Raw genomic sequence first — 22,541 nt, forward strand, 5'->3', positions numbered from 1 at the left:
ACTTTTTCATTTCCAAAAACTGCCACTATGAGATATGGGGAACAGGAAAACTTATTCTACAATGGGTTCAGATCACACAGCAAGTCTATTATTGGGACCAGTGGGAAATTTTCCATTAGGACACTAATCCCTCTAACAAGCAGAGATCTGGAAAGGTATCCCTATTCTTCAGTCTCATGTGTGCCCAAAGCATATTTTAAAATGATGGAGAACTTACATCCTTCCCTATGATCCATGAATGATATTGAAAATAACATATAACACATTTTACAGGGGCGAGGTGTGCATGAAAGCACATGGGTGTGCATGTGTACAAGGCCAAGACCAAATTCTGTACTTAAGTTTTCAGGAATTAGTTCAAACCTTTGAGATACCTATAATCTTTAATATTGATCAGTTCCTTGATATAAGCCACGACAAATTCATGTATGTTCACCTACTGCACTAACAAGTTAGATGGCACTCTGGGAAGAAGAAGCAGGGTGCCTGTATAAATCAAAGACAATAAAACCATCCAGTATTTTCTGGCTATTTCAAGCTCCAACCTTCACCATGTATTATTTCTGTAGATGCAGGAATACAACATCCGATATTATCAACAGCATCATGAACATCAGGCATCTAAATGCTTCCCCAAAATTTGGACGAAATTTCGTCCACGTATTTAAAACATAAAATTACTTACTTCAAAATTACACAGCCTGTGCCCAAAGGAGGTGCTGTCCAAAAAACTTGAATGCGTGTCCTTCTCCTTGGCGTGCTTTCAGTAACAGCAACAGGACAATTACTCATGAATTGTGTTTCTTCTTCATCAATAATCTAAAGAAACATAAATATATTTCATTAAAATTATCTCATTTATATATGCAAGATGTAAAAGCAATGAGCACTGTAAAAATATTAGCACCATAAAATATTTTAAAAACTACACAATGTTATAATAACCTTGTGGGGATCACCAGGACTTGCAGGGGGCATCCTTTGCCTTCTCTGAAAACCTGATAGCTTCTTCCCTTTTCCTGCTTCCTTCTCTCCCTCCCATCCACCAGCCAACCTAATTTTATGTTTCCCAAAATCTTCAAACTTTTCCTCCTCCCCTAGTCCTGGCAGCCTCCACCCAATAGATCAAGGGCTGAGTTTTGTAATGCCAACTGCCAGACTGGGCCCTACTGCACAGAAAAGAACCCACAATTACTTGCAGGTCATGATCTACTTTCCTCTTGTATCTCCTTCCCACACTATTTCCTCTTTTCCCTTTTCTCTGGCAACTTCCATACCTTCACTTTTCCTTATATCCTACTGTCCTTCCCAGCTACCAACCATCCTATCATTTATTTGCCCACCCCCCCCCCCAATATATTAATCAGCGTGATGCAGTGATTGCAGTGTTGGTCTATGATATGGAACACTCAGGTTGAAATCCATAATCTACCTTAAAACTTGCTGGGTCACTTGGGCCAATCATGCACTGTTAGTCTAAACACGCCTCACAGGATTTTTTTGCAATATATTAATCTTTATTCATTCAACAGTATTACATTGGTTCACACACACACACACACACACACACACACACACACACACACACACACAACAATTCATATAATTTTCTCCAAATCCAGTAGAATAGAAAACTTCCAATTTTTCCTACACAGAATTTAAGTTTAACCATCAGACCCTTACCATAGATTCTACCTGTTTCTAAGGAAAGGGTGGTAAAAGAGAAAAAAAGCAGAAATAGAACTTTAAATATTCATTGTACTTTCTACTCATACCGGTATTTTGAATTTTTAGTCTCTAACCTTCCTTGTCAAATCAATTATGCCAAAGTTATATTATTATTTTTAAATTTTTGTTCAATATATTCAGTCAATAACTTCCGCTCTTTCTTAAAATCCATAATCCATTTGTCTTCTATATAACTGGTCAATTTTTCAGACTTAGATAATTTTTTAACCTTATACTTCCATTTCTTGCCCATATAATTCTTGCAGCTACTGATAAATATCTAAATAATTATCTGACTTCTTTATTCAATGATCTATCTAAAATATTGAGTAAATATACTTCTGCATTAAATCTGATTTTCCTTTTCAAAATTTTAGAAATTTCTCCATGGATCCCTTTCTAAAATTGCTTTGTTTTCATCCAACTCCACCATTGATGGTAAGATGTACCCAGTTGTTAATGACACTTCCAGCATAGTCATTGATTAGTATTGCTCATTTTAGAGATCTTGGATGGTGTCAAGTACCACCAATAATACATTAATACATCATACATTAATACATCATATAATAATGAGGTGAGAATTTCGTACCTTTTTCTATACATATTATCAATCTTCAAGTTCGATATTATGCCCACATTCCTTGCCCAAGTTATCATAAATTCTGTAATCACCTCACTTTCAGTCTCCTATGCCAGACACATTCTGTAGATCCTATCAGATGCTTTCCATTAGGATTTTTTAAAGTATGATTTTTTATCTTTTATTTTTTAATCACTGTTACATTCTTTTTTAATCACTCAGTTAAATTCTACCTGATTAGTTTTACATTACTAGTCTGCACACTGTTAAATATTATGTAAAGACATTATATAGTTGATTCAACATAGCACAAAAAGTGTAATTCCCACTTTTCATTAAACTTCTGTTTAGCCATCTATTCACAAGATTAATTTGCTTAGTAATTGTTGCGTATTCTCTTGCTTTCTCTTCCCTTCTCAATCTGGACAGGGTTTTTTTTCCTTTCCAGCTGGCTGCAAGCATTAGTCTGGATGCTGTTAGTAAGCACAAAAATAGTTCTTGTAGTTTTGCTGAAAGATTCTTTGGAGAGATACCTAGTAACACAGTCCTTGCATCCACTTGAAATTTAATTTTCAATATCTTCTGTATTTCTGTATGTATTTATTTCCAAAATTTTAAAACTTTTTTACAAGTCAAACACATATGATTGTTTTGATGGTAAAACAGGATAGTTTGAGGATACACTGGAGGAAAAGAGACCAATGCAAACAGCTTTGAGGCCCCATGGGAGAATAGCAGGATATTACATACATACATACATACATACATACATACATACATACATACATACATACATACATACATACATACATACATACATACATACATAATGGATTACTTAACTTCAAATAAATGCATTACTTCTTAACCACTTTTATACCCAGTGGGTACCCAAAGCAGTTACATCATTGCTTTCTCATCATTCTCACAATAGCCCTGTAAAATAGCTTAGGCTGAGAATGTGTGAGTGGCCCATGGTCACCCAGTGAACTTCCATGGTAGAGTGAGATTTGAACCTACATCTCCTAGGCCCTTTCTGTACAGGCCAATAAAAGTGGGGGAAAGACAAGTTACATGAACCTGCCCTCGCCCCAGACCCTTTGCATGGCTGGCTGTCCCATGGATAGCCATTGCATTGACCAGGGAACCTGCCTTCGTATGAAGGCACATATTTTTTGTTCTTCCCTGCTGGCTCCCCCCCGCCCCGCCCCAGCTTCTCAGGCAGGCAGGACCGACCCTCTGGGTCATGATACGGCCCATTTCTCCTGTGTGGCTCTGCAGATGGGAGCTGGGAAAGGGTTTTTCAAGAATTTTATGTGCAATACTCTTGTTCAAACGCCCCAGCAGCCACAGCCGTTTGCTCACCCATAGCTGCGAGCCACGTTAAAACAAAAGAATCACATATAATGTGATTCTTGAAAAAATCCCTGGTTAGGGGGAAAATGTGAAGTGGATCCCTGTTAGGATTGGAATCCATGCAAAGTTCCCCCCCAACCCGGGTTTTTTACTGGTGTTATCCCAGTTTAATTGGCTTGTGCAGAAGGGGCCTTAGATCCTACACTGAAATTCATGCCATATACTATACTAGCATTCATATACCATACCATACCATACCATACCATACTATACTAGCTTTCATGAGGTAGCTGCTGTTGAACAGTAGCAAGCAGAAGTCCTCCCTTTTACTTTGCATTTTGTAACATTTATTTTTAGTTTGATTTATTTTTAGCTTTTTTTCCCTTGCCAAACAAAATTTGATATATCCTTCTGCCATTGTTTAAAAGGAATATCAGTGACCAAGAGCGTGACTTCAATTATGTGAAAATCTAGAATGGTTATTAGTCCCCATTAGCATTTTTTGCACTTTGGTTTAGCATCTTCGCTACCCCAATCATACCTGAAATATATTAGATGATGAAAAGCTGCATTCAGTTGGCATATCTAACCATATTTCAAGGTTTGGCAACAAGTGCCTTATTCTCATTGTAATTATGATAATGATGATAACTCTACCCTTGCAAGCAATTGGAAAGGGATAAAAGCACAATGGCTCACATTACACATTCACAATTCACAGAATGATGCTTCATTGGCAATAATTCTAGTCACATACCATAAAAACATCTAGAGCAAACATGATTATGGTATAAAAACTCATGTTCATAATTAACCATGCATCTCTGTGTGTTCCTTGGCACCAGAATATTGAGTGAGCAAGTATCCTCCCACACATTACAGTTTATGATATATTCACCTCAAGTAGAAGATGGAAATATGCACACTAAAGGCCAAAATGAGATGTGAAGATCTATGTTTGGATGGTTCATCTCTTTACATTTCTTTTAATAGTAGTTGTGACGGATTAGGCTTTTATATGGTTAATTTGAAAAGGTGCAGTTCAGCCAGAGCAGAAGCATCAAGTGTTAACCAGAGAACCACTTGATTGGCTGGCTGAGATGCAGTAGCCAGGAGCCACAGATAGGGTGTGCTCGTTCATATAAAAGCAGAGAACGCCTGTCAGAAAGACAGAGGGGAGATTTTGGACAGAATTGGGGAGATCTCAGCAATCTGAAAGCATCTTGAGAGCTTGTGTGACACACAAATCATGTCAGTTCTCTGATTCAGTCAGGGGAGATCGTGTCTAAAGGCAGCGAGAGCCACAGAGACAAAGGGAGAACAGCTAAGAGGCCTGTGTCCTCAAAGAGATCTCAAAGACTGAGAGGAAAGACCCTTGTTTTCACCTGAGGTTAGGAAACGTGGTGAGGGAGGAAACAAGAGGGAAGCTTACTCACAGGGACACTTCTAAAATCACACAGAGGGGTTAGCTATTGTCTCATGAGGAGACCACACCTAGATACTGGTGCCATAGAGCCCATTAGGGTGTGTTTAGCTTAACTGGCAGAGTTAAGTGTGGGTTTAGTGAAACCCCAATGTGTGTTCCCTTTGGAGCTAAGGATGGAAGTTTTAGGAGAGTGTTTAGAGTTGTGTTGAAAAGGTTTACCCTTACCAGCTGGACCAGTACCTCTGGACTGGAGGATGAAGTCCATTACCTCCATACTATTCTTCCCATTTTCCACTGTCCCCAAGTTGACCTAATGTGTAAAGTATACAGTTCTGAAAGAAGTGTAAAACTGCCTTGAATGACAAACACAGGTTTGCCCTATATGATGAGAAATGACTACAAGCTGTTAATTATAGTGACACAATATCAGTTTGATTTTTCACAAAGGCATGTTTTATATATAGCTAAAGGCACAAAAAAAGTCTGTAATATGTGACAGTAAGCTATTTTCTCTCTCTAATATTTAGCTCTACTGGCCCTTCGTATTTTTCTTCCTTTACCAAATTGACTTTATTTGTCAACTGATTTCACTACTCATTACACTTTAGTTTGTCTTTATTTCCCAAGAGCCATTAACTTGTGTATTAAAACCCAGGGAGAGTGGGTGAAGCAGGGAAAACAAAGGAAGCCAAAAGAGTCAGATTAGTTTTGCCTAAGGGTTGTGTGAAGAGTTATGGCTCTACAATGGTGAGGTAACACAGTGCCTGCTTGGCTAAATAGGACTTATCTTCCACAATATTTTACTTGAATTCTCTTGAAATTTATAAACCCAGCAACAAAATTACATTACCCAAGGAATGAATATCAATCACTTATATTTAAAGCAACAATGCTTATTCAGATTAACTTTCTTACATTCATACAGCAGTATGAATTCTTGTGGCTTGCTCCTACAAAGTGTCATGTTTGCATTTTTCTTGTGTTAAATATTAAACACAATTATAAGCATTTACTAAGAAAATGACATTCTCAAATTATGAAATATGCAGGCTAAGATAAAGTGAAAGGGATATTTCACTTTATCTTAGGGAGCAGCAGTGGAGTAGGAGGTTAAGAGTTTATGTATCTAATCTGGAGGAACCGGGTTTGATTCCCAGCTCTGCCGCCTGAGCTGTGGAGGCTTATCTGGGGAATTCAGATTAGCCTGTACACTCCCTACACACGCCAGCTGGGTGACCTTGGGCTAGTCACAGCTTCTCAGAGCTCTCTCAGCCCCACCTACCTCACAGGGTGTTTGTTGTGAGGGGGGAAGGGCAAGGAGATTGTAAGCCCCTTTGAGTCTCCTGCAGGAGAGAAAGGGGGGATATGAATCCAAACTCCTCTTCTTCTTTGCAATTTATATGTGCGTTTCTCAGAAAAAATAACATTTGCCCAGAAGGAAAGCAGCAATGGCACTCTAATAGATACATGAGTAAAAGCGTAAACCAAGATTAGATTTTCACCAATATTTTGCCAAAATATACTTGGCACAGGATAGAAACAAAAAGAAAAGTTGTTTCTTATACCCCACTTTTCTCTACCAGAAGGGATCCCAAAGTGGCTTACAATTGCCTTCCCTTTTCTTCTCTAGTCAACGTGGTGTAGTGGTTAAGAGCAGGTGGTTTCTAATTTGGAGAACCCAGTTTGACTCCCCACCCCTCTACCTGAGTGGCAGAGGCTTATCTGGTGAACCAGATGTCTTTCCGCACTCCTACATTCCTGCTGGGTGACCTTGGGCTAGTCACAGTTCTTTGGAACTCTCTCAACGCCACCTTTCTCACAAGGTGTCTGTTGTGGGGAGAGGAAGGGAAAGGAGCTTATAAGCACATTGAGTCTCCTTACAGGAGACAAAGGGGGGTAAACATCCAAACTGCTTCTTCTCTTCCTCCTCTTCCATCACAGGTATCTTCTGGGGTAGGCAGGTTTGAGAGAGGACTGAGAGGACTGTGACTAGTCCAAGGTCACTCAGCAGGATGTGGAAGATACGAGAATCAAACCCTGCCCAAACTGCATTTTACCATCTTTGCCAGGCAAGACAGCTGGCTCCTTATCTCTCCCATTCTGATCTGGCCACAGTGATCCATTCAACGGTCACCTCCAGATTACATTATTGTAACTTGCTCTATGCTGGCCTGCCCTTAAACCTAATCCAGAAGTTAAAACTCATTCAGCATGCAGCCTTGAGGCTCCTAGTTGGGGCTTCAAGTAGGGACCATATTACACTTGTCCTCTTCCATCTTCACTGGCTGCCTATCAAGTACTGGGCTATCTTCTTGGTTTTAACCTTTAAGGCCACGAGTGGTCTTGGACCCACATACCTCAGGGACCATCTCTCCCCATACTGCTCTAACAGGTCCCTCCGCTCTTTAGAGTGTAACCTCCTGGAAATCCCTTGCCCGAAAACCATCCAGCTGGCCTCGATAGGGCCTTTTCGACCCTGACCCCTACCTGGTGGAATATGCTCCCAACTGAGATCAGGGCCTTGCGGGGCTTGAATAGTTTCCGCAGGGCCTGTAAAACAGAGCTATTGCCCAGGCTTTCCCTAATGGCCAGCCAGGTTAACAGCTATTTTGGCCTTCAGGGGTGGGGTAGGGGAGGAAATATTGAATTTTGTAACTCGCCATCTGGATTTAGTTTTTAGCACTGTTTTATATTGTCTTAATTTGTTTAATAAGATTTTATAGTGCCTGTTTTAAAAATATTGTTGCCGCCCCGAGCCCCTTGGGGAAAGGATGGGATAAGAAATTTGAAAATAAATAAATAAAATACATTACTCATGACATTTCTTCTAAAAAAAATCAGTATCCAGAAAAGCCAGATCATATGATAATTTTCACAGGAAGTCTTACATTCGTATAAGACCTGACCATCATGCCACAAGAGAAGTCTGAGTGTGTCTTCTGGCTAATGCTTCAATTGAATACTTCATGCTAGGAAAGGAGTCCTAAAGAATAGAATTACCACAAATAAGATTGTAAATTTGTATCAGTTTTACACAAGGAAGTCTCCTGCTGCAACCTTCAAACCAAAGCATGACTGCCAAGCCTATTTAGTGGAAGGAAAATCTGTGTCAACTTTCTATATTCAGTCATATTACAATGTATGATTTTGTCTACATTGTACAATTCATGATCTTCCTATACATACTTTTTTTGCTGTTTTGCCCTCCACCCGACCCCCCGCACACACCAGCTTACTCCAGTTCCAAGGTGAAGTGACCTATTATGTCTACCCTGTGGGGACAGATCAGAATGTGTATAAATTTATGTATTTAATCAAGGAGGATTAATTCAAATGAAACAAGGATTTAAGAATCAAAATGGAGTGTCTCTGTATAGTGACCAGCAAAAGCCTGCAGTTTGTAACAGGTCAAAGGAATGTAGGCTTGTCAGTGAATATGCAGGCCAGCAAGATAACATCTTTTGGTATCTTGGCATAGAGGGCCTACGTGACAGAAGACAAGATGCAATTTTATTACTTTGTTTTTGTGGGTAGGACCCGCAATATGGGAGAGTTAAATCAAGGTGATTAGTTAAATAAGAGTTCTTCTATATAGTTAAATGAACACATAAATGATAAGGAGTGATTCATATTTACATGTATTTGTATTTCACTATAATTCTATTGTTTTAGAATCATCGTATAATTGTTAGAATCATTTCAAACTGTTGGGAGACGTTTTATGACCCAAAGGAATCCTGCATAGCCTAGAGGCATGGCTTTCTCTGAGAGCCAAACTCAGCAAACAGGTTTTTCTAGGAGGAGCAAGCTACTTTATGGCTGTGGTCCTTTGCATATGGGCAAGGATGGCCATAAGCTCACAGCGTGCAGTTTGAATTACAGAAAGCGTGTGACGTAGAATAAGGGGTTTGTCTTCATGTAAACCAGAAGACAGATCTGACCAATTAGATTCTTAAGGGGTATGGACCATAATACGTAAAGGGGTGGACTGTGTGACGTCTTTGCATCTACAAAAACTCAGGTCTTCCTATACTGTGTGTGACTCTCACTTGAGAGCCACCTGAAAGGGGGCGGGGCTCTCGCTTGAGAGTACCAAGGGCGTGCCTCTCCTTCGGGAGAAGGTCACCTCCTGGTTCTAAAGTTTGTGCCTTTCCCTCGGGGTTGGGGAAGGTCACCTTTTGTAACTTATCTGTATTCTGTAACGTTCTGAATTCTGGGTCTATCACTCGAGGGCACTGGGGAGTGTTCACATTCTGTAACTGAGCTAAATTCTGCTAAGTAAACTGTCTGTTTGTTTTCTAATTTCAGATGCCTTTTTGCTTTTATTTCTAACTTAGTTTTTCTTAAAACTAACCCAGCTGTGTAGGACCAGAGAGGCGGCTCTGGCCCCACAACCCCCTCAAAAACTCACATATATGTCCTATTTGTGGTGGCCCTTGTAGACCTTTATCTTTCTCTAAATTCTTGTTCCATTGCTGATTCTGAGTAACAAAACTTGTGACTATCCCCTCTGAATCAAGGAATTATTTTTATTTGCTTGTTTATGTTATGCCAGGATCACAGACACTTTATACATAATGAAAATAAATAAGACTGAAACTGTAGGATTTTCATTTCAATCTTCTTTTATAGATGTCTCCTAATGTTTTGGTTGAGCTTTTTTTTTTTCTAGGAAGCTGGTGATTTTTCAGTTTTTGGTCCTAGTCTTGAAGTTCCCAACTTTGAATACAACTAGGGCAGTGGAATTGCTGGCTTTTATAAAAAAAATTCTTTGCACTTGCTCTCAGTAGGACTTTTTTAACTATCATCTTCTACTTATGATTTCCTGTTGTGAAAAACTATACTGATGACAAGATTGTGAAAAAAGAATAACGAATCCCTAGCTATAAGATTAGGTACATTATCCATAATATTTGCAAAATCTGGTGTTCTGATAAACAGGAATTCTGGGTCCACTGTCATATGGCAGCATGGCTTTTTTTTTGCCATCAAGTCACATCTGACTTATGGGAATTTCTGGTGGTGAAGAGATGTAAGAGATATTCAGAGGTGGTTTGTCATTGCCTGGCTCTACTTCACACCCCTGGTATTTCTTGGAGGTCTTCCATCCAAATATCTGTCAGGGTCAACCTGCTTAGCATCTGTGATCAGACAAGATCCTGGCTAGCCTGGGGTATCCAAGCCACAATCAAAATCTAGATAAAGGTACTTTGTATAATAGGGCTCTATTGTTTTAAAAATATGAGTATCTGAGGGAAATATAAAGTTATTACAGAACATCAAAACACTGTATATTAGGTACATGATAATTTGAAAAAAAATTACTTTAGCATTGCTTGACTGTGCTTTAGCATAAGAAGGATCACCTGCTGGAATCAAGGACATGGGTTACAACCTTCAAATTTTGGGTGTGCCTTTATTTCCATACAGACCAATGTAGTTTAACTCAACTAGCAATACGGGAGCTTCAGCGCTCGAATTGGTGGCTTCATATTGAAGCCAAAGTCCTTTCTCCGGGTTTTACCTGGGAGTCTTTACTAATGCTTACTGCTCCTGAGTTATTTCACCAACTAAAAGTAGACTATTTGAACAGGAATACCAATTTCTTTTAAGTAAAGCACAGAGCTCTTGCTCTCCATTATTTTTTTGGAATTACTCCCCAGAAATTCTACCCTGCTACTTACCTGGACCAACTGGTAAATTATAAACTTAGATGGGTTATGACCACAGCAAGATGTAATGCCTTCCCCTCGGCTTTACTCCAAGGTCGTTTTTCTAATATTGCTCATCTTGAGCAACGCTGCCTGTTCTGTCTCCATATACTAGACTCGCTTGCTCATGTCGTGCTTCACTGCCCTAAACATAATAATCTTAGATTTGACCTGGTTGCATTCTTTGCTACAGGATTTGTGTCTCTTCCAGACAAAATAAAAATGATTAAGTTACTGAATAATCGTGAGGTAGAAATATCCGAAGCTGTAGCCTTATTCTTAATACATGTTTTGCATGCCTTTTAATAATGTTCTTTTAACTGTAACTTTATCTAGTTTTAACTGGTTTGGTTTTTTTCTAATGCCTATTAAAGGTTTCTGAAATCTGAAATCATAAGAAGTATAATTGTGCTTTGAGGACTAGTTCTCTAATAGACATCAACAGACTGACATGAAATTTTCAGTGCATTTTCTAAGAAATAGGACTACAGTGGAATATGACTGCATTATTTCTAACCAAAATTAAAATCATGCCTCAATTCATGTCAAGGATAAGTTTAAAATATCTCTAGAATCTTAGGAAGTCTCTCTGTTATTTGCAAATCCTGTTTGGGGGATGGGGGAGAGCAGAAATCACTTCGCATAACAATTCATTTGAACAGCACAGCTATCTCGAAAACAATGGACATAAACTGTTAATAAATTTGGAACAGAAGGAAGTTGTCTAAAAGAATGTTGAGTAAGCAAAACACAAGTAGTCTAAAATGGCTTGTTAAAATTACTGAAGAAAATAAGGGGGAAATCTTAAGGGACGAAGTTGAGCAACTGAGGCCAAAATCTCATCGTTCTTGCCCTTTTTAAACCAGTCCATAAAGGGCAAAGACATTGGCATTAAATGATATTTAAGAGGCCTGAAACTGGTGTAGGGGGGAGATTTTTCACTTTCAGGGAATGCCCCATTCATGAGTTAAACATATTTTGATGCATATATTTAAATGTAGATTATGAGATTTTTCCAAAGAAATTTATCTAATGATGACAGCTGATTTGCTTTTGTGTCAAAATAAAGAGTTGTTGGTCTTTTGGGCAGCCTTTTGCATCCCTTCCCTCCACCATGAAGTTCAACAGTTCATATCTTTTATCAACAGTGTAAAAGGTATCATTTTAATTTATTGTATTCAAAATCCAATAGATTATGTACACATCTATAAAAAATGTAGTGATAATTTTAGCACAATACTACTGAATGTTCACAGCACTATTGTTGCATTCACTTAGTACTTTCTAATTACACTTTAGGGTACGAGAAGATTATTGGCCTATGGGAACTGACTGTAGAGTTGCCAGATCTGGTTTGGCTAATTCATGGAGATTTGGAGGTAAAATCTGAGGAAGGTGGGGTTTGAGGAGTGTAGAGAACCATAATGGTGTATAGAATCCACTCTCCATAGCAGCCTATTCTCCAGTCTGGAGATCAATTGTAATTCTGGGATGTTGAGGTGATAGCGGAGCCAGGAGAGAATCCCGCTCCTGGACTATGTCTGAACTAAAAACAATTGGAAAATTTATTTCTGTCTTGTATTTGTTTAGGTAGGAACTGATTTGTATTAGGTAGAAATAGGATTTGTAAGTTTCCCTGTATTTGTGCTTGTATGGAACCTCCTTGGCCCAGGGCAGGGAGCCATCTCTACCCCACCCGGACTTATCCCATTCACGTGTAAAGTCCCCTGATGCACACGGACAAAGGGAAACCTCAGCCGAAGCGCCTTGCTCTGCCTAATCTCGTCAGCAGGCAGATAAGGGGACTCACGTCATCGCTCTTGGCTTCCTGACCCGGACACCTGGAGAAAACCTTTGTGTGTCCCCGCCAGTGGACACGTCATCCTTTCGCCTGCTCTGTACGAAACTTGAGAAGAGGATGCATATCGGACACTGATTGGTTCCTGCATGTTGCAAATGAATGATTGGTTGTTTTTCCCGAATGGTGGTGGGCTGTCTTTGGTTCTCCGGGGCTCCCGACCTGACGGAGAAAGTGTACTTAAGGGGTTGTAAGGCTGCTAGGCAGCGCAGTGTTGGTGCGGAAGGGAGGTGCTGACACTTAGGTCAGCATCTCAATAAATCACTTTTATTTATCCGAGCCTTGTCGGGTCTTGCTTGGGTTCACCTGTGGCTGCCCGAGAGCGGGATACTCTAGAGCAAGGAAAGTGTTACCCTGAGCAGCCCGGTAACAGTTGAGGGCTCAGTCCGGGATTTTCTGAACCTCACGGGAGAACCGGTATTGCTCTCGAGGAACGACCCGACTGGCGGAGTGCAGTTCGAAGAACGGCAGTGGTTGCAGTGATTCGGAGATCGGAGGTCTCATTTTGGTCGGAGGTTGTGGGCGCCCTCTGCAGGACAGGTGAGACAGACCTGCGAAGGGAAAAGGGGACAGGAGACCCCAGAGAGAGAGAGAGAGAGAGAGAGAGAGAGAGAGAGAGAGAGAGAATTTCCCTTGGGAGCCATAAAGAAGGAACGGAGGGCCTCGGCGTTAAGGGGTTAGTCCTGGAAGGACAAAGAAAAGAACCCAGGCCAGGGTTTAAACCCAGCGTGTCCTTAGGCCCAGGAATTTGGCAAACGGGTTTTGGTCCGGGAAGGACAGGGAAACAGGTAGCCCAGGACAGAGATTAGCGAAAGCAGAGTTGGTTAGAAAATGGGAGCCTGTGGGTCTGGGATGGAAGCCCCAAGTCTCTCCCTGAATCCACCCCCCGTTGGCTTCTGCCCCTGTATAACTGGGATAAGCTCAGCCGCAAGCCCCGGTGTCTAAGAGAAAGTTGGAGTCGTGGTGCGAAGTGAATGGACCAATTACAATTTGTCCGCGGCTCTTAGGTAATGCCAGACTCGTTTAGCTGGCCAGTCCTCCAGAATTTGTATCAGGTCCTAAGGAGTACTGGGTTAAAGAGAAACAAGCTAAGGCGTTGGAGAGGACTTTATGGAGGCTTACAGAAACCCCAAGAGTTATACCTGTGTTCAGGGAACCAAGATTATGTTAGTGGGTGGAGCCAGGCGTCCATCGGGAGGAAGTAGTTTTAGGGGCCGCCACATGGATATCCTCCCCCTCCCCAGATGATCTATTAGATTTCCCAGTGGCGCAAGCATGGCCTCAACCCCACCACCGAGTGTGGCTATAAGCGGAAGCCCTCCAGCATTTGGACAGCAGGCCGCCCGTTTCCTCGAATCTGGACTGATAAGCGGCGCCTCCGAGGGTGGTGCCCTCCGCCCTCCTCAGATGGGGATGGCCCTCCTCTTTGGCTCCACAGCTCATGACTCAACCTTCCCCAGAGGGGAGTCTGGCCCCTCATCCCCAGAGTCGGAATTCAGGCTCCTCCGGGACTTCCTCCCATCGGGACCCCCAGCACACCGCATTTGGCTCAGATGCTGGACGACGCGGCCTCCCAAGTTCATAGTATACAGTCTCTGCCCTCAGGAGTTCCCCGGGTCTGAAAACCAGCCTGGTCTTCCCCACGGTCGGATGCCTCCCCTCCACGAGGATGGTCGATACACCGTCTTTCCCATCCACCCGTCTGCTGCAGCTCAGATGAGTGGTGGCGGCTACCCGGCTAGGGAGCATGCCCCTCCCGACCGTCTCCAGGTGGGGGTTACATCAAGGGTGCAGGCGGCATCAGCGGGTTTGTTTCCCATCCGTACTCAGATGGGAATGACCCTAACCGGGCGAGCCCGGCCCCTTGCTATGTCCATGTTCCCTTTACTGCCTGCCGGACCTGTATAATTGGAAGGAGAGGTCGGCTCTGCATAATCGCTGGATCCCTTAGCTATGACCCAACTGGTAGAATCCATTTTTTGCACTCACTTTGCCCACTTTTGCAGATATTCAACAACTGCTCCTTTTGACCGGGGGAGGAGAGGGTTTTGGTTATGCAAGAAATAGAATCAAGCCACCCAATATGTAGATGACCATCAGGAAGGTAAACCCCATGCGTTAGCTGAGGTGTTCCAAAGTTAGACCCAGAATTGGGATGTGAACAGAGAGGCAGACCAGGATAAATTGGGAACTATCGGCGCTTTATGATTTCGGTCTCGAGTAATGGCCATGCATACATGATCTATCCAAACTCCACCAGCTAGCTCAGAATAAGGATGAGTCACCCGCCGCCTTTATAGAACGCATTCGTTCCGAATGTCGTAAATGGACACGGGTGGATCCCGCTGACCCAGTCTATCGCCCCCTCATCAATAGCGTGTTCATCGGAGGGAGTGCCCCGGATATTAGAAAGAAGCTGAATCGAATCCCGGATAATACCCTTAAGGATCCGGCTGATCTCCTAAAAACGGCCAATACTGTGTATTTTGAGCGAGAAGAAGTAATTTTATTACTTTTAACTGTATTTTTTAAATATATATATATATTATACCTGTACACTAAACCAAATTGGTTTTTTATTATTTGGCACAGAATCAAATTTTTAAATATAAAATATGATACATAAAACAAACGTAGGAACTTCCTATAAAAGATAGGTATAGATCTCCAATCTGTCTAATCTGCATGGTAGGATACCTATTGCTGTATCATTTTGCTTTTAACTTGCTAAACAGATCTATTTTTTATTGCAATTTTATATTGGATTGTATTTTGCATTGATGTGTAGGGGGGTATTTGTTGTTGTTTACTCTGGCTGTTTCTTTTTAAAAAAAGGAATCTGAAGTGATTAGAGCCCCTTGGGGTCAACCGTCAGGTTATGTGATCTGTTTTCTTGCTGCTGAACTATACTTGAGACTGAAGAATGTGTCTGTGTAAATCTTGATCTATTTATGCCTATTAAAGGTTAATAAAGATAAAGATAAAAGAGCGAGAAGAGCTGGCGCAGAATGCGAAGGAGAGGGCGAAGGAGAATCGCCACCGCCAGCTAGTGGGAGCCTTACAGGCAGCCGTGGGCACTAACCGGGACCCTGGTTTTGAATCGTCCTATGGGAAGGTTCCCAGGACCCCCCCAAATGCTTCAACAACCCCAGCCTTGGAGCAGATTCAGAGTTCGTTGAAATAGTGGGTGCCCTACGGGCCACCGCGGGTGGGAATCGAGATTTTGGTGGGAACTCGGGTTACCAGGGACTCTCCCGCAGCCCGCCACCAGCTCCACGCAACGCCCCTTTGGATAGAGATCAGTGCAGTTATTGCCGCCAACATGGCCACTGGCACCGCGAGTGTGCTGCCAGGGTGGAGTCGGAGGGCCGCCAGCCTCAGCAGCGTGGGAGCGATTACCCAGGCCTCAGCCCCGGTTTTCAGGCCTCAGTCCCCCTACTTTGACCCTTCGGGCCTCCCGAATCTCGCTAGGACAGCTCCGGGTCCCTTTCACAGGCAGGCCCCAGCTGCTTGATCCCGGGACCCCGGACCTGGGCAGGAGCAACAGGCAGGCTCTGGGATCTTTGGGCTTGAGCTTGAACTGCCAGCTCTCCCCTGCCCGGGTTGAGGCCCCCTGCGTGTTTAAGCGCGTTTCCCCTACCCTGATCCAGCAGCGGACGGCTCGGGTGGAGTCTCTTGCCGTCTCGCAGATCTTCACTCCAGCCCGCCGAGGAGAAACCCTGCCTCCCATTTCGAACCCCCTCCCCCTGCCTCCTACCGCCCCACGGTGATGCAGGGAGCTCTCCAACCCACCCTGGTTCGGGAGACTGCCCGGGCCTCAGCAACCCCTCGTACACCCGAGGGGTGCCCCCACCAGTTCTGGAATACCCTCCGCAGCCTGTGGCCCCCTTGCAAATTGCCCAGCCCTTTTCTGATGCCCCACAGCAGCCTTGTGAGTCCCCTCTGCACCCGCTCACCACCTCCCTTCGGATGGCCCGTCCGCCCTGCTTGCCCCGGCCGTGGACTCAATGCATGCAACCGAGTCAGAATTGCAAGCCCCGGCTGCCCGCTGGTCGGCGGCTGTTTCTCCCGTGGTGGCCCCGGTCACCTCGCTCTCCTTGTCCCCTTCTGACCCCATCATCCCTGTCTCGGTGGGAGGTCTCTCTATCCCCATGTTGGTTGATACCTGAGCCTCCTATTCTGTCCTGAATTCTACCGTCCCGTTTCCACGCACAGGGGAAGAGGTGCGCGTCGTGGGGGCGAGTGGCGAGATGCAGCTCGTTCCCCGGCTTGCTCCAACCCCCGTCTCCGTTGGCCCTGTGGCAATTGAGCACTCGTTCCTCAACATGGAGGACTGCCCCATCTCACTGCTAGGTCGCGACCTGCTTTCAAAATTGCATGCCTCCATTTCGTTTTCCGATTCTGGCTGCTCGCTGGTTTTATATCCTGAGGTGGAGGGGGTCTTAGCTCTCCTCGGGTCGGTCCCGTCTGTCCCTATCCCGGAGTCTGTGCTACGGACTGTGGACCCGGTGGTCTGGGACGTTGACAACATTATACAGGCTCCTAACGTGCCCCCCGTCATTGTGCGGCTTAAGCCGGATGCCTACCCAGTGCGGCAACGGCAGTATTGTTTGTCGCAGAAGGTGCGCATGGGACTCCAGCCCACCCTCGATCGCCTCCTCCGCCTTGGTATTCTGGTCAAGTGCCCCTCCCCCTTTAACACCCCGGTTATTGGGGTGGAAAAACGGGATGGCTCTTTCAGAATAGTGCATGACCTCCGGAAGATTAATGAGATCACTGAGGATCTCCACGCTGTGGTGCCAAACTCTGTTGACCCTCGTGCCCCCGGACCATGCTTATTTCTCCTGCCTTGACCTGAAGGACGCCTTTTTCTCGGTGGCAATCGCCCCTGAGTCCCGCCCCTTGTTCGCTTTCGAATGGACCTTTCCGGATGGCCGGAAAACTCAGTTCCAATGGTGCTCCCTCCCCCAGGGCTTCAAGAATAGCCCCACCCTTTTCGGCACCGCATTGGAGCGCTGGTTGCGGCTCTGGGTTCCCCCGCCCGACGTGCGTCTCGTCCAATATGTGGACGACCTCCTCCTCTCTGCCCCCTCGGAGGAGGCTTGTTTGGCGGGCACTATTGGTCTTTTAAATTTTCTGGCTGCGGAGGGTTTCCGGGTTTCCCAGTCCAAGGCTCAAATCGCCCAGACCTCGGTGTTGTATTTGGGATACCGCCTTCAAAGGGGGGAGAGGGCCCTCACGGACTCTCGTAAGAATGCGGTATCCCAAATCCAACTGCCTGCCACGCGACGAGAGCTCCGAAAATTTTTGGGAGTGGCGGGGTACACACGTAACTGGATCCCTAATTACGCTGCTCTGTCCAAACCCCTCTATGACATGCTTAAGGGCCCGGACACAGGCTCCATGGATTGGACGGCAGAACGGGGCTCCGCCTTCCGGGATATTAAGCGGGCACTGATAGAAGCCCCTGCGCTAGGGCTACCAGACCCCACCAAGCCATTTTTCCTTTTCGTACATGAACAGTCGGGGGTGGCCAAGGGGGTGTTGACCTAGGAGTTTGCCGATACCCACAGGCCAGTAGCATACCTATCCAAACAGTTGGATTTGGTCTCGGCTGGGTGGCCAACCTGCCTGAGGGCGGTGGCGGCCATGTGCACACTGGTGGAGGATGCGTTGAAATTCACGCTGGGAGCTTCCCTTACGGTCTATGTGCCCCACGCTGTCTCCGCTGTGTTGGAACAGAAAGGGGCCCAGTGGCTCACACAGCAGCGCATGACACGATACCAGTCAGTGCTCATAGACAGCCCCGGGGTTCATTGTGAGCTATCCACCAGGCTAAATCCTGCCACGCTTTTGCCCGATTCGTCAGACGGACCGGAGCATGATTGCATCCAAACGTTAGATCTCAGCTATGCAGCTAGAGTGGGTCTCCGGGACGCCCCGTTGCCAGATCCCGACCGGGAATTCTGGTCGGATGGCAGCAGCTTCATGGAATCCGGGCTGCGCTTCACCGGTTACGCGGTGGTCACCCTAGAGGACACCATTGAGGCTGCAGCGTTACCCCCCTCCTTTTCGGCTCAAGCCGCGGAACTGGTTGCCCTCACTAGGGCCCTCATTCACGGGAAGGATTTACGGGTTAATATATATACAGATTCCCGGTATGCTTTCGGGGTATTACATGCGTTTGGGGAAATGTGGGCCCAGCGAGGGATGTTGACCTCCAATGGGGGAGCGATCAAAAATGCCCCACAAATCCGCGCCCTCCTGGACGCGGTTCATCTGCCCGCGGAGGTGGCTGTTGTCCACTGCAGAGCCCACCAAGGGGGGGACTCCTTGTTAAGTAGAGGAAACAGACGGGCCGACCTAATTGCCAAACGGGCCGCCAAGGGGCCGGAAGGAACGATCCTCCCCCTAATCCCTGTTGTGCCGGATCTGGATCCTATCTACACCCAGTCGGAGGATCGATTTGCAGAGGGAGAAGGGATGGAGCGCAACGAAGGGGGGGGTCACTGCCCAGGGAAAGGTCTATGTTCCGGGAGGAATGGTGTTCCTGGTGCTGAAGGTTTTACATGAAGGCACTCATGTGGGGAGAGAGGGGCTAGCTAATTGGTTCGACACTTATTTTATTGGGGCAAAGGTACGCATGCAAGCAGAAGCTATTGTTAAGAACTGTATTAATTGTCAGCGTGTGAATTCGTCAGGGAACCAGTCCCGTCAGCAGGGATCAGTGTTTAGGGGAAGCCACCCGGGAGCGAGCTGGCAGTGCGATTTTTCGGAGCTCCCACCAGCTATGGGATATCGATACCTGTTGGTATTCGTAGACACCATGACCGGATGGCCCCTAGCTTTCCCCTGCCGCACTTCCCAAACTAAGGAGGTGGTAAAGGTCCTCCTTAACGACATCCTTCCAGTAGTCGGTTTCCCGTGGGAGGGCATAGATTCTGACAATGGCGCCCATTTCGCCTCTCAGACCATGCAGGAGCTGGCACGGGCCCTGAATATCCCATGGAAGATGCATAGCTCCTGGCGGCCCCAATCCAGTGGGATCGTGGAACGGATGAACCGTTCCCTGAAAGTAGCTTTGACAAAGATTGTAGAGGAGACTTCCCTAAAACGGCCACAAGCACTCCCTTTGGCGTTGCTCCGCGTTCGGACTACCCCCCGGGGCCACCTCAAAGTTAGCCCTTTCGAGGCCCTCTTCGGTCGCCCCTATCCCCTGACCAGGCCAAGTCTAGAGGACGCGGGGAGGTGGGAAATGCGCTGACCGCCAAATTTCTGTGTCGCCTGGCGGCCACAGTCTCCACCTTACATCGAGACCTTAACGAGCTGAAACCCACTGGACTCTATGCCCCCCTGCATCCGTTCAACCCTGGGGATTGGGTCTACCTCAAGTCCTGGAAGAAGGTCCCGTTGAAGCCAGTGTGGAAGGGACCCTACCAGGTTCTACTCACAACGTACTCTTCGGCAAAGCTCCACGGAATCAGGCCCTGGGTTCACTACAGTCGTTTAAAGCAGGCAACGCCCCCTGCACTCGAGGAGCTGAGAGGGGACCGATCCGCCGACCCGGTGGCCCTCTGGACCTCGGAGCGAGGTCCGGGACTCTGCCTGCGGTTCCGCTGTCAGATTACTGAGGACCCCGAGCTTGTGAGAGTGCAGCCGACGAGAGCGGGGAGGACAACGACGGAGACTGCGATTACCCCACCTCGGATGTTCCCCTTGCCTAGCCCTAACAGTTTCGGGCTAGCCTGCCCCGTCTTGACTCCTCCTCCCCTTCTCGGCTTGCTTGCCGGCTTACCCTTATACTGTATGTATCTCATCGAATGTTTAAGTGTTTTCCCTATGCAAAGGTTGTTTAGCAAGTTACATGGGAGGTCTCCAGGCACTTTACACCCCTCACAAATTTTGGACTTTTTGGCGGCCCGGTGTACTGGGACTTGGTCTAAAGTTTCGACAGCAACCGATCTGGACAAGCTGCATTTTGCGTTCATGCCCCGCTGCGCTGGGATGTCTCCGAGAAGATCGCGACCTGGGATAGATGCCGTTCGCCTCTGGTGACAAGGAGCCTGGCGAAAGATGCCATTGACCTGCGCCGTTTGCCAAAGATGTGAAGAAGCGGTGCCATGCCAGTTGACAGCCACCCGGCGTCAGACATATCGAAGGGGTGCAGCCTCCACTGATGTTTCTGTGTCACGGTGACCCTGCACCCCAGCGTTACCCGGAAATGCCAAGGATTCTACAGAAGCGCAAGCCAGTTTCCCTGGACTGGGCGTGTGTGGGTGTCGCGTTTGGAGCCTCACCGATGCTGAGCTACTGATCACCAGCTGCCTCCTGTGCGAGATCGGCTGTGTTCGAAGCGGACCCTCGTTTCTACTACTGATCCTCACGCGTCAAGGTTTCCATCCTGGGGCCTGGCATGCCTCTGCCTTCCGTGTTGCCTCTACTCAGCTCTTTAGGTCTCTCCGATTGCCGGGAATAACTCCAAATGCCTCCGCCTGCCAATTCGAACGCTTTGAAAAGTGCCTGGACTACCCTTTGTTCCCTTTCCCAATTGGGTTTATGTGTGTGGTTCCCCTGATTTACTGGCGTGTTTTGATGCTCTGTTTTGTATGTGTATGATGTGTTTTAAAGGTCCCAATGCTCCCCGCTGTCTGCAAAGAGCCTAGCGTGCTCCTCGCACCACTGGATCACCAGGTAGCATCCAGGGCTCCCTTCCCGGTACTCACAGGTTCGCGAAATTGTCTGGGCATTCTGCGCCATGATTGCCAATGGCGTGAGAAAGCCCAGAAAGAGAAATGATAAGCGGAGCCAGGAGAGAATCCAGCTCTGGACTATGTCTGAACTAAAACGATTGGAAAATTTATTTCTGTCTTGTATTTGTTTAGGTAGGAACTGATTTGTATTAGGTAGAAATAGGATTTGTAAGTTTCCCTGTATTTGTGCTTGTATGGAACCTCCCTTGGCCCAGGGCAGAGAGCCATCTCTGCCCCACCGGACTTTATCCCATTCCGCGTGTAAAGTCCCCTGATGCACCGCGGACAAAGGGGAAACCTCAGCCCGAGCGCCTTGCTCTGCCTAATCGTCCAGCAGGCAGATAAGGGGACTCACGCCATCGCTCTTGGCTTCCCTGACCCCGGACACCTGGAGAAACCTTTGTGTGTCCCCGCCAGTGAACACGCGTCATCGCCTCGCCCTGCTCTGGCGCGAAACTTGAGAAGAGGATGCATATCGGACACTGATTGGTTCCTGCATGTTGCAAATGAATGATTGGTTGTTTTGAATGGTGGTGGGCTGTCTTTGGTTCTCGGAGCTCCGGCGGGAGAAAGTGTATAAAGGGATTGTAAAGGCTGCTAGGCAGCGCAGTGTTGATGCTTGAGGAAGGGAGGTGCTGACACTTAGGTCAGCATCTCAATAAATCTCTTTTATATATCCGAGCCTTGTCGGGTCTTGCTTGGGTTCCTGGGCGCTGCCGAGAGCGGGATACTCTAGAGCAAGGAAAGTGTTACCCTGAGCAGCGCGGTAACAGAGGGATACTTCCTGGTGTAAGGCCACCTAGTGAGTTCCTGAAAGAACTGACACTGCTGGAGATTTCCTGGTTCATAGCCAAGTCTCTTTGCTACCATGCTGTTCCAGTGCTCTGAAGCACCACCCCTTCCATGTGCTCACCGATTCCCCCCACCCCCAACAGCTATTCTGTACCACAGGCTTTATCGCCATGGATGCAGAGAACAGGCATCTTGATTCTAGGCATATTGTATAGTGACTAAACATCAGAAACTGCAAAAGACTGACGCATACATATTTATTTACTTGTGTCCATCAATATTTGCTTTATGCTTCTGTTCATTTCTCAGGCTCATTTCACAGCTGCCATTCAGTAGC

The 22,541-nt window shown here is 46.0% G+C and overlaps 1 protein-coding gene across 1 annotated transcript in view; it reads right to left on the reverse strand.

Moving 5' to 3' along the window:
* Window positions 1-22,541, reverse strand: part of SPON1 (spondin 1) — a 397,555-nt gene that overhangs the window by 294,915 nt on the left and 80,099 nt on the right. Inside the window, exon 3 of the mRNA XM_048484581.1 lies at window positions 686-819. Coding sequence (XP_048340538.1) covers window positions 686-819 — 134 coding nt within the window. The remainder of the gene's footprint in view (window positions 1-685; window positions 820-22,541) is intronic.

Source organism: Sphaerodactylus townsendi, linkage group LG02, assembly GCF_021028975.2.
Source record: "Sphaerodactylus townsendi isolate TG3544 linkage group LG02, MPM_Stown_v2.3, whole genome shotgun sequence".
Classification (NCBI taxonomy): Eukaryota; Metazoa; Chordata; class Lepidosauria; order Squamata; family Sphaerodactylidae; genus Sphaerodactylus; species Sphaerodactylus townsendi.